A 15,279-nucleotide genomic window follows, 5' to 3' on the forward strand; every position below is an offset into this window, starting at 1 on the left:
AATTAGTGAACTGTGGTTGAATGACATAACTCTTTAATTCTATTGTGATCCTGAGCCCAGCCTCGTTGCTTTCCCATTGTGTTTTAATTGATGGCTTGTATGTGTCTGATTTCCCCGTGGACCCTGTTGAATCAGGCCGAGCTTGGTGCTAAGCTAGCCATTTATCGATCACACCCTCCCATGTCTTCATCCCTCCCCCCTTTTATATCCACTTCCGCTCTTCGGGCTTGATTTGTCCAAGAGACTGACGAGACCTTGTGCACCGTGCTGGATGAGACACAGTGAGGATGATGGAGTGAGAGAGGAATGAATGAGAGAGTGAGAGAAAAGTGACAGAGGGTTAGAGGGAGGGAGGCAGGGGGTTGTAGAAGAGCCTGAGACCCAGGCGTTTGCCTGTAGCTCTTGCTGTGGCTGCCGTGCTATGATGCCAGGGATGAGGTAAGGATGTTTGCTTTCTCTTTCTCTTGCTGCTGCCCTCTCCCCACCTTTTCTCTTTTATTCTCTGTGTTAGCATGGGTCAAGCTGGCTACATTCTCTTGCTCTGACTCCCAACCCCCTTTCTGCTGTCTGGATGCTTACAAGATACGGGTAGAGCACTTGCAGCCTTAGCTGCACTCTCAAGTAGGGTGTGTGTACATGTGTTTGTGTGTACTGGTGTTTGTTGTATTAGCTTTATATAGCAATTAACCGAGGGGATGCTGAGTATAATAGGCTGGTACTGGTATCAAATGCTTACAAGATAAGTGTAGTGTAGTGTCAGATTTGCCATATTTACCCCATCCCATTTATTAATGTACTGTATTTTATGTTGCAAATATATGTCTCATTGGCAGGCAAAACTTGACCAAGCATATCCATTATGGTTCTAACGTTTTCTATAAGTTGCTAGCAAAGACTTGATTAAAAATGACAGTTACGGTTCAGAAATGTTATTGTATTAGAAATGAAAACAAAGGTTAATGCATTCCTATTTATAGGTTATCTGGCACTAAATGAGTAGAAGCCTAGACTGTGGAAATTTAATTATGTGTGTGTGTCTGTGTGGATGGCTTTAAAACATGTCTATGGCCAGAGTCACGCCCCATGTTTACCTTCAAACAGCAAATGCATATTGTTTTATTACTAGAACTTATTCCTAACAGCATACTGTTATTGTAATGAACCATTTACACATTGGTACACGACTAATCATTACTGGATTTTTTTACATTATTTCTTTTTCATTAAAAAGAGCAGATTTAATTTTGCTGATTTTGTAAAGAGACAAAATGTTTTACATTTGTGATGTATGTCTTTACAATGACTCAAATAAAAAAGAAATCATCTTTGACTAGGCATGTATTGTATATGTCAGTCTTATAGTTTTTATAGAACTTTTCAGAAGAATTTTGAATGTTACCTAATTAAAAGCTGCACAATCCAAAAGTCTGGTACTTGTGTACCCGATTAATCTAATATCAAAGAAATATAACTGGTTAGAGTAAAAAGAAACCCTGTATTTTTAATTCATGGATTTTATTTTATGACCAGCATGTTTGTTTTCTGTTGCTGTACTTAATACAATATTGTAATTATATAACTATTATGGGCTACACAACACAGTATAGCCAAAACCTTTTTATTTTAGTGTACACCAGTTAATAAATGCTTTGTCTGGCCATAACGACTTGGTTCTTATCAAAGTCACTTATGCTGCCCAAAGCTGCTGCATTCAAGACATGTACTACATTTAAACACCATTAACCCAACATATTGTTTAACAGTTGTTATAAAATAGGCATCCCATGCACACTTTTGGGGAAGTTCTAGTGTTTTGGCTCATATGTGTATGTATATACATATCAGAATATAGTAATCTAATGAAAATTGTGAATAATGCACATCATACTAATCTTTAAGATGTTATTTGTCTTAATTAGAGACATTCATGACACATTTTTTTCTATTTATATAAACCACTGTTTCCATTTTACTTATTGTGTTTTGGCATTTAAAAAAAAATGACAGATCAAGTGTGGGGTTTAATTGAAAACTTGTTTAAATTGTTTCTATGCACTAGGAACACATTTCCTGATCTCTTTCACAAAGAAATTGTAAAGCAGTTGTAAAACTGTTTTGTCTAGTCTTTTTAAGAACAGTAGTGTAATCTGTGACATTGCAAACAGTACAGCCAAAGGTTTGTGAAGACCTGACAGTAAGCTTGTTAGACATCCTATTCCAAAACTATATGTAAGGTCACGCACCAATGTAATCACCAATTTAATTTATTGCGGTTGAGGTCAGGGCTTTGTTTGGGCCACTGGAGTTTCTCCACATCAACCTTGTCAAATAATTTTTATAGACCTTGCTCCATGCACAAGGACTCTTAATGTGCTAAAACAGGAAAGAGTCTTAGCCAAACTATATTGACCATATACTGTATCTGTAATCTCTAAACAGTATAGAAAGATCTCCATCTGTAAAAACGTTGTCAGATAGGATATATCGTTACATTGACCAGCCCTAATGTAAATATACTGTGTATTTAATTATTTCATCAGCAGAGGTATTTTATATGTACTATTTTAAATACTTGTGGGTATGCAAATGTAATATGTGGTTTGATACACAAGTGATTAAAATTATAGTCCAAAAACACAGCTACACCAAACCAAATGAGTCCAAATGTTTTCTAATGGAATTCAAAATTGAACTCAAACAAAAAGAGACATAAAGTCATACATTTTTCAACAAACCTGCAGCATAATCATATTCCCTGCCATCACTTTATTGTAATTGATTCATTATTGTGGACAGACCCTGGTGTAATCCTTTTATGGGACTGGATGTATGTATGGAGTAAAAGACAGGGGTCGTGTCCTTGAAGTGGTCCCCACAATGGAAGATACACATGTTCCTTGACAGGAAATGATATTAGGTGAGGTACAAGACAATATTCTCATGAGAATAGTGTTCCCCAGAGAACTACAAGTCTCAGCATATATGGGTGAGATCTGATTGGATGAGAACATTGATTAACCTCACACTTAGAAATAGCAAATTCAACAATATAGAATTAAAAAAAGGAAATATCAAATCACACTGATGTTTGATCACAAAGAACTGTAAAGATTTTCCTTAAATGAGAAATGCATGTACAACCATGCTTAAAAAAACCAATATATTTAATCAAATCTGTCTACTTCATATGCAGCGTAAATCTAATTACCATTTTAAGACAATTTTTGCTTTTCCTTGTCAAGAAAAAACAACAGAAAACCTGTTGACTTAAAACATACTAATGTGCGTCTAATAGATATCTCTGGACATGTTACATCTTAGATCTAATAGATATCTCTAATAAATGTTACAGTATATCATTAATTTGTATATTATTAATGTTTCTTACATTTACTTTGACTTTTATTTCATTGCAGACAGTATGAACCCAAGATATTTCATATTTTCTTTAGTCAGCGTAATTTAATGTGTTAATATACAACCATTCTTGAATTTCAGGCCTGCAACACATTCCAAAAAAGTTGGTACAGTAAAGTTTTTACCCCTTTGTAATGTTGTTATTTATTCTCACAACATTTTGGCACTGATGATACCAAGCAATGAAGTGTTTCAGGTGTTCATTTATCCCATTATTCCTGCAAACAAGTCACAAGGTGTGCAACAGTACGGAGTTGTTGAGACATTTTTTGTTTTTGCAGATTGGTGAAGTATGAAGGTTTCAAGTTAAAATAAATAGCACTGCATTGTGTGTTTTGTTCTTTTGCTTACCAAAAGGAGAAGACAGTTTCACTTTATACAAAACTTAAAACTGAACTGTATGAAATACTGTGAACTTACTGTGACCTAATTGTTTTCTTACCTGCAAAGCTTACATTATAATATACACATTGGTGTCTGTTCTAAAATTTTCATCTATCTCAAAAATCTGTTTAGCCAGAGGTTTTTCCATCCTGGTGCTTTGTCCAATAAAACTTTTGTGATTCCCTTATTCTATTTAAAGCAAAATAAAAATTATTTTGTGTTCATGACGTATGCATGTGTATTGCAGAGTGAGGATGGTGTGTTGAAGGAGAGGGAGTTGTCCCTGGAGCTTTCCAGAATCAGAGATGAAGTGGGTAAGTGGTGCTGAGACTGATCTGACTCATCCTGTTCACTTTCCCTTATCAGGTACTGCATTAGAAATGCTAGCATGCTGCCAATATGTCAAGCATCTATTACAAAAAAAATAAACACCTATATGCTACACAGGAAACTGTCTCTGTTTTTAAAATGTTAAACAAAATTGTAGTATGGGTTGATTTCACGAGACATTATTACAGATTAATTTAGAAATTATGTAGGGTAATCAAATATATGTAACCTGTGTTCATTCATTTATTCATTTGTATGAACTGCAAGTTCAGCACTACTCTGGCACTACCTGAAATGAACTGTGAACAAGGCAGGAATACATCTTGGACAGGGTGCCAATCCATCCTGGAGCAACACATATTCACACATTTACTGACATTGTGAGGAAATTTAAAATGATTAAATTAACCCTCTGCATGTTTTTGGGACTTGAGAGAAAACCAAGCTGACACAGAGAGAAAATTGGTAATTCCTCAAATATATTAAACAGAGGTGAGGATTGAAAGCCAGATCCTCTGGAACCATGATACACCACTGGGCTTTCCAGTAAACAATGCACTGGGCATTAACTATAAGTACAATGCAGTAAAGGCAGAGTGTTCCATACTAACAATGCTACTAGTGTTCCATACTAACAATTATTATATTTTTATGAATTTAAGTGAAACACGCTGCTCTGTGTTCTTTAAAAAGAGGACATGCGGCTCCCAGATGGCGCAATGGGATATTTTGCTAGCACACGAGCTCCGAGATTTTGAACTCCTCGGCTTGAAACTCGCCATTGCCACCGGCCGGCTGGGCGCCATAGCGGGCATAATTGGCAGTGCCTGCAGCAGATACTGATTGGCCACCGTGTCTGCTAGGGCAGGATGGCTGGACTATGTGGGTGGGGTCTTCAAACGCTGTGTAAGGACCCTGATTAGCAGATAGAGAGGCGTCTGTGCAGACTGCATGGGCGAAAAGAAGGGGTCTGCTGGGGCTGCGTGCAGGTCGGAGGAGGCGTGAGCAGCAATATACCCTCCTCAAATGCAATCAGGGATCCCCCAGCAGCCGAAGACAAATTGACTACACTAAATTGGGAGAAAAATGGGAGAATATGCATAAATAAATAGAAAAAAAGAGGACATGCAGTTTGTTGTTGAATTTATTAGTTTTACTGATCTGGATTTAATTAATATATTCTGCTAACCATTGTAATTATGCAGACTGATACAGAAAATCAACCCACTGGTGATGTAGCTAGACGTGGTCATACTGAGTTGTAACCCTGTAACTAGACTTCAACTTATTGTACATTTCACTGTTTTAACTTCTTTCATTTATGGCATTTAGCTGACACTTTTATTAACAGAGATTAAATACAATGCACGCAGTTAAGAGTTAAGAACATTGCTCAGGAGCCCAAAATTGTCACCCTAGCGCTGGTGCTTAAACCAGCGACTCTCCAATCACTGGATCAGTATCTTAACCACTAAGCTACCACTTCCCTCTCTCCATGTCTATCAATTTGTGCAGTGGACAGTGTGGGTCGATGGAAGCAACTGCTGGGTGAGAAGGCCGAGTTGGAGCGCAGTTTTGAGCAGCAGTTGAAGGAGCTTAAGGAGAAACAGCAGAAGGATCTGCAGGATCTGGAGAAGAGACTGACAGAAGAGCAGCAGAAGGAAACAGAACGTCTGCAGCAACAGCAGAGCAATCAGCTACAGCAGCTCCGCTCCCAGCACCAACAGCAGGTCAGAAACTAATACAGCAGTTATTTAACAAATTCTTTCCCCTCCAAGCTAATGCTATTAAAATTTTTACTGGCTAATTCTGACATTTTTAACAGTAGGAACTGAGATGCATATATTTTGAATACCAGTCTTCCAAAAGATTTGGTTTTTATGATGTTTGTGGGGAGTGCTAACACAGATCTGTTGATTGTAAAAGCTTTAGAATATGATCGTCATCTTATTCTTACCTATTAAACTATTTATCAAGCCTTTACCCCCTGTAAATGGTACCTCGCTTATTAGCACTGACTTTTTTACTTGTAGTGATCAGATGGTTGGACAAAAACAAAGTGGACCACCCCATTCCAAGTATCTGTACCCATTTGGAACCCACCTAAGGATCTGTAGGGGTCAATTATTCAAGCTAAAACTATTCTCTTGGTGCACACCACATATGCACGCACCTTTCTGTTGAGAATTTGGTAACAGATGAATCATCAGCCTTTATTTTTTACATCTCTGTAAACCAGTAATGGATTTGCACCACTAAACTCACTTAAGATTTTTTCCGTCTGCCTACTTAATCCAAAATCAATGTCAAGTAAGCAAGATCAGCATTTTTATACATCAAGAATGACAGACTGTAAAGTTGGAAGGGTCAAAGGCTCACCAGAGCTCAGCTCCTCCGCTGTGGAGGGGAAGATACAGAAGTCTAGATATTATAAACCATCTGGTTTGACTCAATTTGCATATTAAAAATAATTTTGATACATTTAAAACTTTAGAATTTTTGGAAATGTTCAAATCCGATCCCCCCAAGCACCTACAATACACCCTGAGAGAGACTCGCCTTACAATTTAGCGCTGCTTTTCAGCCGGACAAGCATTACAAATCCTCATTTTTTGTCAAGTGTCATATTTATGTGCTCTTTCAGGTGGAGGAAATGAGTGAAAACCATGAGGCTGCCATACAGGAAATGGAGGCAGCTCATAACGCCACGTTGGCCACTCTACTGGACGAGCATGCTAGAACGGTCAAGAGTGAGTCCCTTCTAAAGCCTGATTTATATTTACAAACTAAGTTTTTTCGGACATAGTTAAGCACTTTAGGTTGTCACTTTTCCAAATACCAGACTCAATGCCTGTAATGAGCGAGAACTTTAACTCATATGCAGTACGATCAAAAGTATGTGGCGACTGACCATGAGATCGTTAGACAAATCATGAGCTGTAATATGGAATGTGGAATAAATGAGACAGGTTCTTAAACAGAAGCATAAACTGTGTAAATGTGAATTCCACACCAGGTAACACTAGAAAGCTTGAATGCTTTGCAATTTCCTGAATAACAAATAGTAAATAGTTTTTTGTTACCAAATACATTTATTTATTCATCTTTATGTTTTACCACCGCTTTATTCTGGTCCCGGTTTTCCCAGTATCACTGGGTGCATTGCAGTAAAACGCCCTAAATACATAGCCAATCTATCACAGGGCCATCCCCCCTTCAGACACAGCCAATCATGTCTGTTTGTAGACGCCAGATTGTCCGACAGCATTGCTAGGGATTTTAACCCTGGATCCCAGAGGTTGTGGGCTAGCATAATTTACCACTGTGCCTGGTACCAAATTCACCATTAATGAAATTGTGGCTATTTGCTAAAAATGCTACTTTTATGAGGAAACAGCTGCAGTGTATTGTACGATAAGAATTCTCCAGAAGAACTTCCAAAATTACATGACTAAAAAATATAAATTGTACTTCCGATCTACTGGATCTTCACAATTTTTTTTAATTTTTTTTTGGGAAATACAAACCCAATTTTCAGAAAAGTTCAGACATTTAAATCTTAGATTTGTTAATTTACTTGAAGCTTTATTTCAATTCTATTTGTTAATTTGCCATTTGACTGCAACACACTCAAAAAATCTGGGACACAAGCGTGTTTGGCACAAGCGTGTTTATGACGCTTTATGACGCACCATACATTTTTTATGGAAGACAGATGCAAAAGCATGTGCAATTTGGATGAGAATGTTTACATTTTCTTTATTTGCAGAATTAGTACCTGACACCTGATATACAGTATGTTTTGTAACCTTAGCATAAAGACATTTTTAATAATGTTGATAAATATTTTTTTTCCTATTACAGTACTTGTGTATTTTAGGCATATCCTTCTTTACACACACATTTTGTTGATATTTCTAAGTGCAAAGTTAAAAGGCATTATATGTGTAAATGTAATATGAATATATGCATTGTAAGTAATATTAAATAAAAGGGGTTACTTACCCTTATTATAATAATTAAAATAGCGTAATAATTGAATACTTGTGGCTGTTCTGGCAGACTTAAAGATGGCACATGAACAGCAAAAGAAATCCCTGGAGGAAGATTTTGAGAAACTTAGACTGTCACTGCAGGTAAAAAAAGGAAAATAACATATACTACCTCACCTTTTCTTTTAGATGTCTGTAGTAATAATAATTGTTGTGGTGTGTTCAGGATCAGGTAGACACTCTGACGTTTCAGAACCGCAGTCTGCGAGATCGAGCTAAGCGATTTGAAGAGGCACTACGCAGAAGTACAGATGAACAGACTGTGGTACTGACCTTCACTTATACGTATATAGGACTTGTCTGTGACATTATAATTGTATTAAAAAGTCTTCTGTGATGTGTAGTTTTCATATTTAACACATTGTTGTGTATGTATATTTGTGCTTATTTTTATCCAGGAAGCTTTGGCCCCATATCAGCACATAGAGGAGGATCTAAAGAGTCTCAAAGAGGTTGTAGAAATGAAGAATCAGCAGATTCACCAACAAGAAGTGAAGATATCCGAGCTGGAGAAACTGGTCAGTGCAAAAACAGGGTGAAAGGGAATTAGATTGCACGGCTATAACAAATGGAGTCTGTAGACAAACTAGATTTTGTTTTAAATGAGTAAAATTGTATGAAGTTTGGAATTGAACTACAGGTTTTGAAGTAAGTAGCAGACCAGAATTTATGTGAGATACAAAATCACAGTCGTATGCCTGATAGGTTGCCTATATGAACACTTATCATTATAAAAAAAATATTCATTTCATAAATTAGATGTTGTTTTATTGTCTGTTATTGTATGGAACAGAAAATTGATAGAAACTTGATTTTCTATTATTTTTTAAGGTGCAGGCTATATCAGAAATAGGCTGTCAATATTTATGCTTTGATTTGTAAAAAAAATCCTTATGGAGAAATCTAAATTATTGAAAAAAAGGTTAAAATTGACATTTTAAATTAAATTCTGCCTGCCTCTGCCAAGAAACTAGAAGTTAATCATCAGTAGATTTTCAAGCAGGGCAGTGATCCAAAACATCCATATCAACACACAACAGTCCATATCAACACAAAAATGGTTTACTAAACAGAAAATCAAGCTTCTGCCATAGCCATCTTAGTCTCCTCATCTAAACCCAATAAAACATGTGGGGTGAGCTAGTCCCTGCTCTGTATTCTCTATCCTTATAAAATGGCAGAGTAAAAGTCCAAAGTATTAAATGCAAGGGTATTAATATTTGTGACATGTGATTTTGGTAAAAAAAACCAGTTATTTTTCAATGAGGGATTAGAGATTTTTTTATAGGAGATTTTTTCCCAGTCAAGTTAAGTAAAGTCAAATAGATTTGTATAGCAATTTTTACAATAGACATTGTCTCAAAGCAATTTTACAGCATCTAGAACCAACAGAGCAGACAACCCAATTGAGCAAGCCAAGGGCAACAGTGGTGAGGAAAAACTCCTTTAAAATTACAGGAAGAAACCTCGAGAGGAACCAGCCTCGGCAAGGACCTACATCCTCCTTGGGTGGGCTGGAGAATAATTTGATTGAATACAAATTTACTCTAATTAAAGGTTGTTTGAGTTTGTGATTAAGCTAAGTAACTAAAATGTGAATTTCTTGTAACCTTTGAAACTCGCCTTTACAAGGGGTGCCAATAATTGTGAAGGGGACTGTACAATTTTGCACTTTATTTGGGATCTTAGTGAATTGAAGCCTTAGTGCACAATTCAAGTGGCTTTACATGTCAATGTCTAAAGGACTGAATGTATGAAAAGCTAACTGTGTATTCTTTTACCAGGCCCAGAAGAATGTCATGTTAGAGGAGCGAGTTCAGGTTCTACAGCAGCAGAATGAGGACCTTAAAGCCAGGATAGACCTTAACCTTGCAGTGTCCAGGTTTTTACACCTCTTACGAATTAGAAAAAATATTAGCTCAAGGATAATTTTAGTTATGTTTATAAGTATATAAATTGTAAATTATAATAAATATAATAGTTTATAATTCTGTTTATCCTCTCAGGCAACTGTCAGAAGACAATGCTAACCTGCAGGAATATGTGGAAAAGGAGAGTAACGAGAAGAAGCGATTAAGTCGCACTAATGAGGAGCTGCTCTGGCGACTGCAGACTGGCGAGTTGAGCCCACGAATGTCACCCAACCAATCACCGCTTCATCGATCCTCCTCAGGCGCTGGCTCACCATCCCATCTTCCACCTTTTCCTAGATGAGGCCCCTCATACGTCCCTGTTTCCTACACTTTTTTTTCTTCAAACATCAACCTCCGCCTCCCAAGAACACACACTTTTATCAGAAATAGGTGCAAGCAGGCTCCTAAGGTGCTTTCTGCGGTGGAATTGTACTTTCTGGACATGAGTTTGGAAATAGCTATTACTGTAAATGGGTGCTTATTACATCAGGTGGCTCAGGAAGAGAGTGTCTGGATTCAAACATCTGTCCCAGTGCTATACAGTCTGTGTTATTATAATTATATATAAAGAAAAGGAACATTAAATACATACAATTTCAGTGTAATCGAATGTAAACACTCCAGTTTCTAATGACTTCGACATATGCGATCGACAGGCAGCTTTGAAACATGAACTTTTTGACACTACTTAACTAATTTGCATTACAGTACAAACATTTCACTATTACTGGCATGTTTGGCAGATTGCAAATTGGCTCCTCGACTCTTTGGTGACAGTACCTCAGACTTTGCTCATATCAGTATTAATTATAGAAGATATTTCTCTCTCTTAACTTATTCCAGTAACTTGTAATATATGAGTATTTTGTCAATATTTTATTTTGAATTTCTGAATGAGATAACTGCTTATGTGCAGAAAATTATTTATTTAAGAGAACATGTCAAAAGCTATTATTATAGTTTTATGGGAGAGTAATTTGTATTCAGAGTTGAGCTATGTAGACATAATTTAATATACCTTCATTATAGTCACTGTATCTCAATGCAGTTTTTTTAATAGAGCTTATGTAACCCAGCGGTCCCCAACCTTTTTTGCACCACAAACCGGTTTTAATAAGTAAAATATAAAAGTAATAATAATAAACACAAAGTGCATAACAATACTACTCACCAATGATGGAAAATCAGTGAGAAGCTTAATTTCTGTGCTGCAAAGAGACACTCCCAACTAGGGGTGATGGAAGACAATAACACCTGAAGTGTGTTTCTTACAGTGTATCACAAAAGTGAGTACACCCCTCAAATTTCTGCAGATATTTAAGTATATCTTTTCATGGGACAACACTGACAAAATGACACTTTGACACAATGAAAAGTAGTCTGTGTGCAGCTTATATAACAGTGTAAATTTATTCTTCCCTCAAAATAACTCAATATACAGCCATTAATGTCTAAACCACCGGCAACAAAAGTGAGTACACCCCTTAGTGAAAGTTCCTGAAGTGTCAATATTTTGTGTGGCCACCATTATTTCCCAGAACTGCCTTAACTCTCCTGGGCATGGAGTTTACCAGAGCTTCACAGGTTGCCACTGGAATGCTTTTCCACTCCTCCATGACGACATCACGGAGCTGGCGGATATTCGAGACTTTGCGCTCCTCCACCTTCCGCTTGAGGATGCCCCAAAGATGTTCTATTGGGTTTAGGTCTGGAGACATGCTTGGCCAGTCCATCACCTTTACCCTCAGCCTCTTCAATAAAGCAGTGGTCATCTTAGAGGTGTGTTTGGGGTCATTATCATGCTGGAACACTGCCCTGCGACCCAGTTTCCGGAGGGAGGGGATCATGCTCTGCTTCAGTATTTCACAGTACATATTGGAGTTCATGTGTCCCTCAATGAAATGTAACTCCCCAACACCTGCTGCACTCATGCAGCCCCAGACCATGGCATTCCCACCACCATGCTTGACTGTAGGCATGACACACTTATCTTTGTACTCCTCACGTGATTGCCGCCACACATGCTTGAGACCATCTGAACCAAACAAATTAATCTTGGTCTCATCAGACCATAGGACATGGTTCCAGTAATCCATGTCCTTTGTTGACATGTCTTCAGCAAACTGTTTGCGGGCTTTCTTGTGTAGAGACTTCAGAAGAGGCTTCCTTCTGGGGTGACAGCCATGCAGACCAATTTGATGTAGTGTGCGGCGTATGGTCTGAGCACTGACAGGCTGACCCCCCACCTTTTCAATCTCTGCAGCAATGCTGACAGCACTCCTGCACCTATCTTTCAAAGACAGCAGTTGGATGTGACGCTGAGCACGTGCACTCAGCTTCTTTGGACGACCAACGCGAGGTCTGTTCTGAGTGGACCCTGCTCTTTTAAAACGCTGGATGATCTTGGCCACTGTGCTGCAGCTCAGTTTCAGGGTGTTGGCAATCTTCTTGTAGCCTTGGCCATCTTCATGTAGCGCAACAATTCGTCTTTTAAGATCCTCAGAGAGTTCTTTGCCATGAGGTGCCATGTTGGAACTTTCAGTGACCAGTATGAGAGAGTGTGAGAGCTGTACTACTAAATTGAACACACCTGCTCCCTATGCACATATGAGACCTAGTAACACTAACAAATCACATGACATTTTGGAGGGAAAATGACAAGCAGTGCTCAATTTGGACATTTAGGGGTGTAGTCTCTTAGGGGTGTACTCACTTTTGTTGCCGGTGGTTTAGACATTAATGGCTGTATATTGAGTTATTTTGAGGGAAGAATAAATTTACACTGTTATATAAGCTGCACACAGACTACTTTTCATTGTGTCAAAGTGTCATTTTGTCAGTGTTGTCCCATGAAAAGATATACTTAAATATCTGCAGAAATGTGAGGGGTGTACTCACTTTTGTGATACACTGTATGTCCAGTCTACTCTGTAAGTTTGTTTTGGTTGCCATCACTGCAGAAAATCCCGCTTCACAAAGATGGGATGTTGGAAATGGAAGCATTGTTTTCATTGCTTTTGTAGCATTCTCTAATTATTTATTCTTTCTGTGCGGCCCGGTTATAAATGACCACTGGCTGGGGACCACTGGTGTAGAATATGTTAGATTCTGCTTAATTTAACACTTTCAAATTCCCCATTTCAATGTGCTATTTAATTTCTAGATGCAACCAAATGGTATTTTCAATACAACATATAATAATATAATAATATTGTTATAACCTCATAGAAATGTTATAACTTTAATATTAAGAATTTACACCATGACACATTTCCTGTTGCATGTCGCCATGCTTGATGTGTGAAAATAACAATGTTGAATATGACACTCCTAAAACTGGCTTGCAAACATCTATAATTTGGGGTGGTCTGTGTACACTAATCATATGAAATGACCATAGACAAGCATGTCCATTGGCATGAACATGGAATCCAAATGGATTTAAAATACTTTTTTTATAATAGTGTTTTTTTCTTAAAGTAACATTCTGGAATAACTTCAAAACACATTCTGTGGAGATTTTTTATTGCCCTGAACATGAATTTTTATTGTGGAATACAACAAATTATCTGTCAGTATAAGAATAGTTCATAATACATGCATGTAACTTTACTGACCGTTACTGTCCACATACAATGCTGTGGAACAAGCCCCCCACCACCACCCCCCTTCCATCACAACCTCCTGATTTTTTGTCCATGTTGTCTGAGTCACTACATGGTTTCATGGTCATCCTCATACTAAATGTAATAGAAGACAAGAACATATGGACACAAAACAGTTTTAATGATTTATTTTGTTCATCTTTATCACCCATGTGATTGTTATTGCCCCCTAAACCATTAGCAGCAACAACTAGAATCATTATTTTCTGATAACTGAAGATGAGTAATTTATATTGCTGTAAATTAATTTTATCCCACTTTTTGATTTAGCAACATTGAGGGGGCTTTTACAAATACAGTAATTATTACAAATGGCTTTTACAAGCAGTCCAATAATCCCTATTTCTGAAAAAGTTCGGACATGCAATAAAATGCAATAAAAACAAGTATTTCTGGTTTGTTAATCCTCTTTGAATCAGTTGAAAAACTTTTACTGTCTGATACACATAATATTGTAAAAAGGTTCAGAGAATCCAGTGAAATCAGCAGTAAACCACTGTTGAATGTGTTTTGAATGAATGCGTTTGAGTTGAGCCCTCAGATAACACTGCATTAGAAACCATCAAGCTGTTGTGATGAATATAACTGCACCAAGAAAACTGAAACTCTACTACATGAAAAGAAAGCCATACATCATTTCCAGTTGATTATTTTAGCAAGACAATGTCAGGCCTCACTCTGTGCTATAACAGCATGGCTTTGTAGTCGCAGAGTGCGGGTGCTTGGCTGGACTGCCAGCAGTCCAGAGTCATCTCCTATTGAAAATGTATGATGTATTCTAAAGAGGAGAATCAGACAATGCAGACAACGGACTGTTGAATGACTTACTCTTGTATCAGGCAAGATGGGCAAAAGTTCTACTTGCACGCTGCAGCAGTTATTGCCCTCAGTTCCCAAATGATTAAAAAATGTAATTAACAGAAAAGGTGACGTAACACTGTGGTAAATGTCTCTTTTCACGCTTTTTGAGTGTGTTGCAGACAACTGGACAATTCTACCCAAAATTGTTTTAACATTTCATTTACCCTTAATGGATCTGTGCCCTTACAAGAATGATGCACCATAGACCATAGACCTTTCTATCATGCAAAAACTACAGCTTGTACCCTTAATGTACAATATACTTGTATGTAACTTCTTAATAATTTTTGATAGGATGCAGAAGCTTATGGCTGATATTATGATGTGTTTTACTAGTATATATATAAATTTACAAATGTGGAATTTAAAGAGAATTCATTTAGGTATACTGAAGTCTAAGAGCTTTATGAATTGCTATTTCTATCATTCATATCAACAATTTTAGCCTGCTTTAAATAGATAAAATTGTTATTAAACTAATAGAACAATTAAAAGGGGGCAAATACTTTTAAGTATTATAAAAAAAATAGATATAAATAGATATAAAGCTATTATAGAAATATAAAAAATGAACCATACAAAATATAAATGGTGAACCACAGGTTTCAACATAATAAGATTTGTACAACTCGCCACTAAAGTTTTTACTTCATACCA

The 15,279-nt window shown here is 37.2% G+C and overlaps 1 protein-coding gene across 1 annotated transcript in view; it reads left to right on the forward strand.

Moving 5' to 3' along the window:
- The window catches only part of mtus2b (microtubule associated tumor suppressor candidate 2b), a 31,450-nt gene extending 20,784 nt beyond the window's left edge, over nucleotides 1-10,666 (forward strand). The window contains exons 7-14 of the mRNA XM_063017355.1: nucleotides 4,049-4,115; nucleotides 5,647-5,861; nucleotides 6,776-6,881; nucleotides 8,194-8,267; nucleotides 8,350-8,448; nucleotides 8,582-8,701; nucleotides 9,968-10,065; nucleotides 10,190-10,666. Coding sequence (XP_062873425.1) covers nucleotides 4,049-4,115; nucleotides 5,647-5,861; nucleotides 6,776-6,881; nucleotides 8,194-8,267; nucleotides 8,350-8,448; nucleotides 8,582-8,701; nucleotides 9,968-10,065; nucleotides 10,190-10,397 — 987 coding nt within the window. The 3' untranslated portion in view covers nucleotides 10,398-10,666. The remainder of the gene's footprint in view (nucleotides 1-4,048; nucleotides 4,116-5,646; nucleotides 5,862-6,775; nucleotides 6,882-8,193; nucleotides 8,268-8,349; nucleotides 8,449-8,581; nucleotides 8,702-9,967; nucleotides 10,066-10,189) is intronic.
- The last annotated feature ends 4,613 nt before the right edge of the window (nucleotides 10,667-15,279 follow it).

The sequence above is a fragment of the Trichomycterus rosablanca genome, chromosome 20, assembly GCF_030014385.1.
Source record: "Trichomycterus rosablanca isolate fTriRos1 chromosome 20, fTriRos1.hap1, whole genome shotgun sequence".
NCBI classification, from domain to species: domain Eukaryota; kingdom Metazoa; phylum Chordata; class Actinopteri; order Siluriformes; family Trichomycteridae; genus Trichomycterus; species Trichomycterus rosablanca.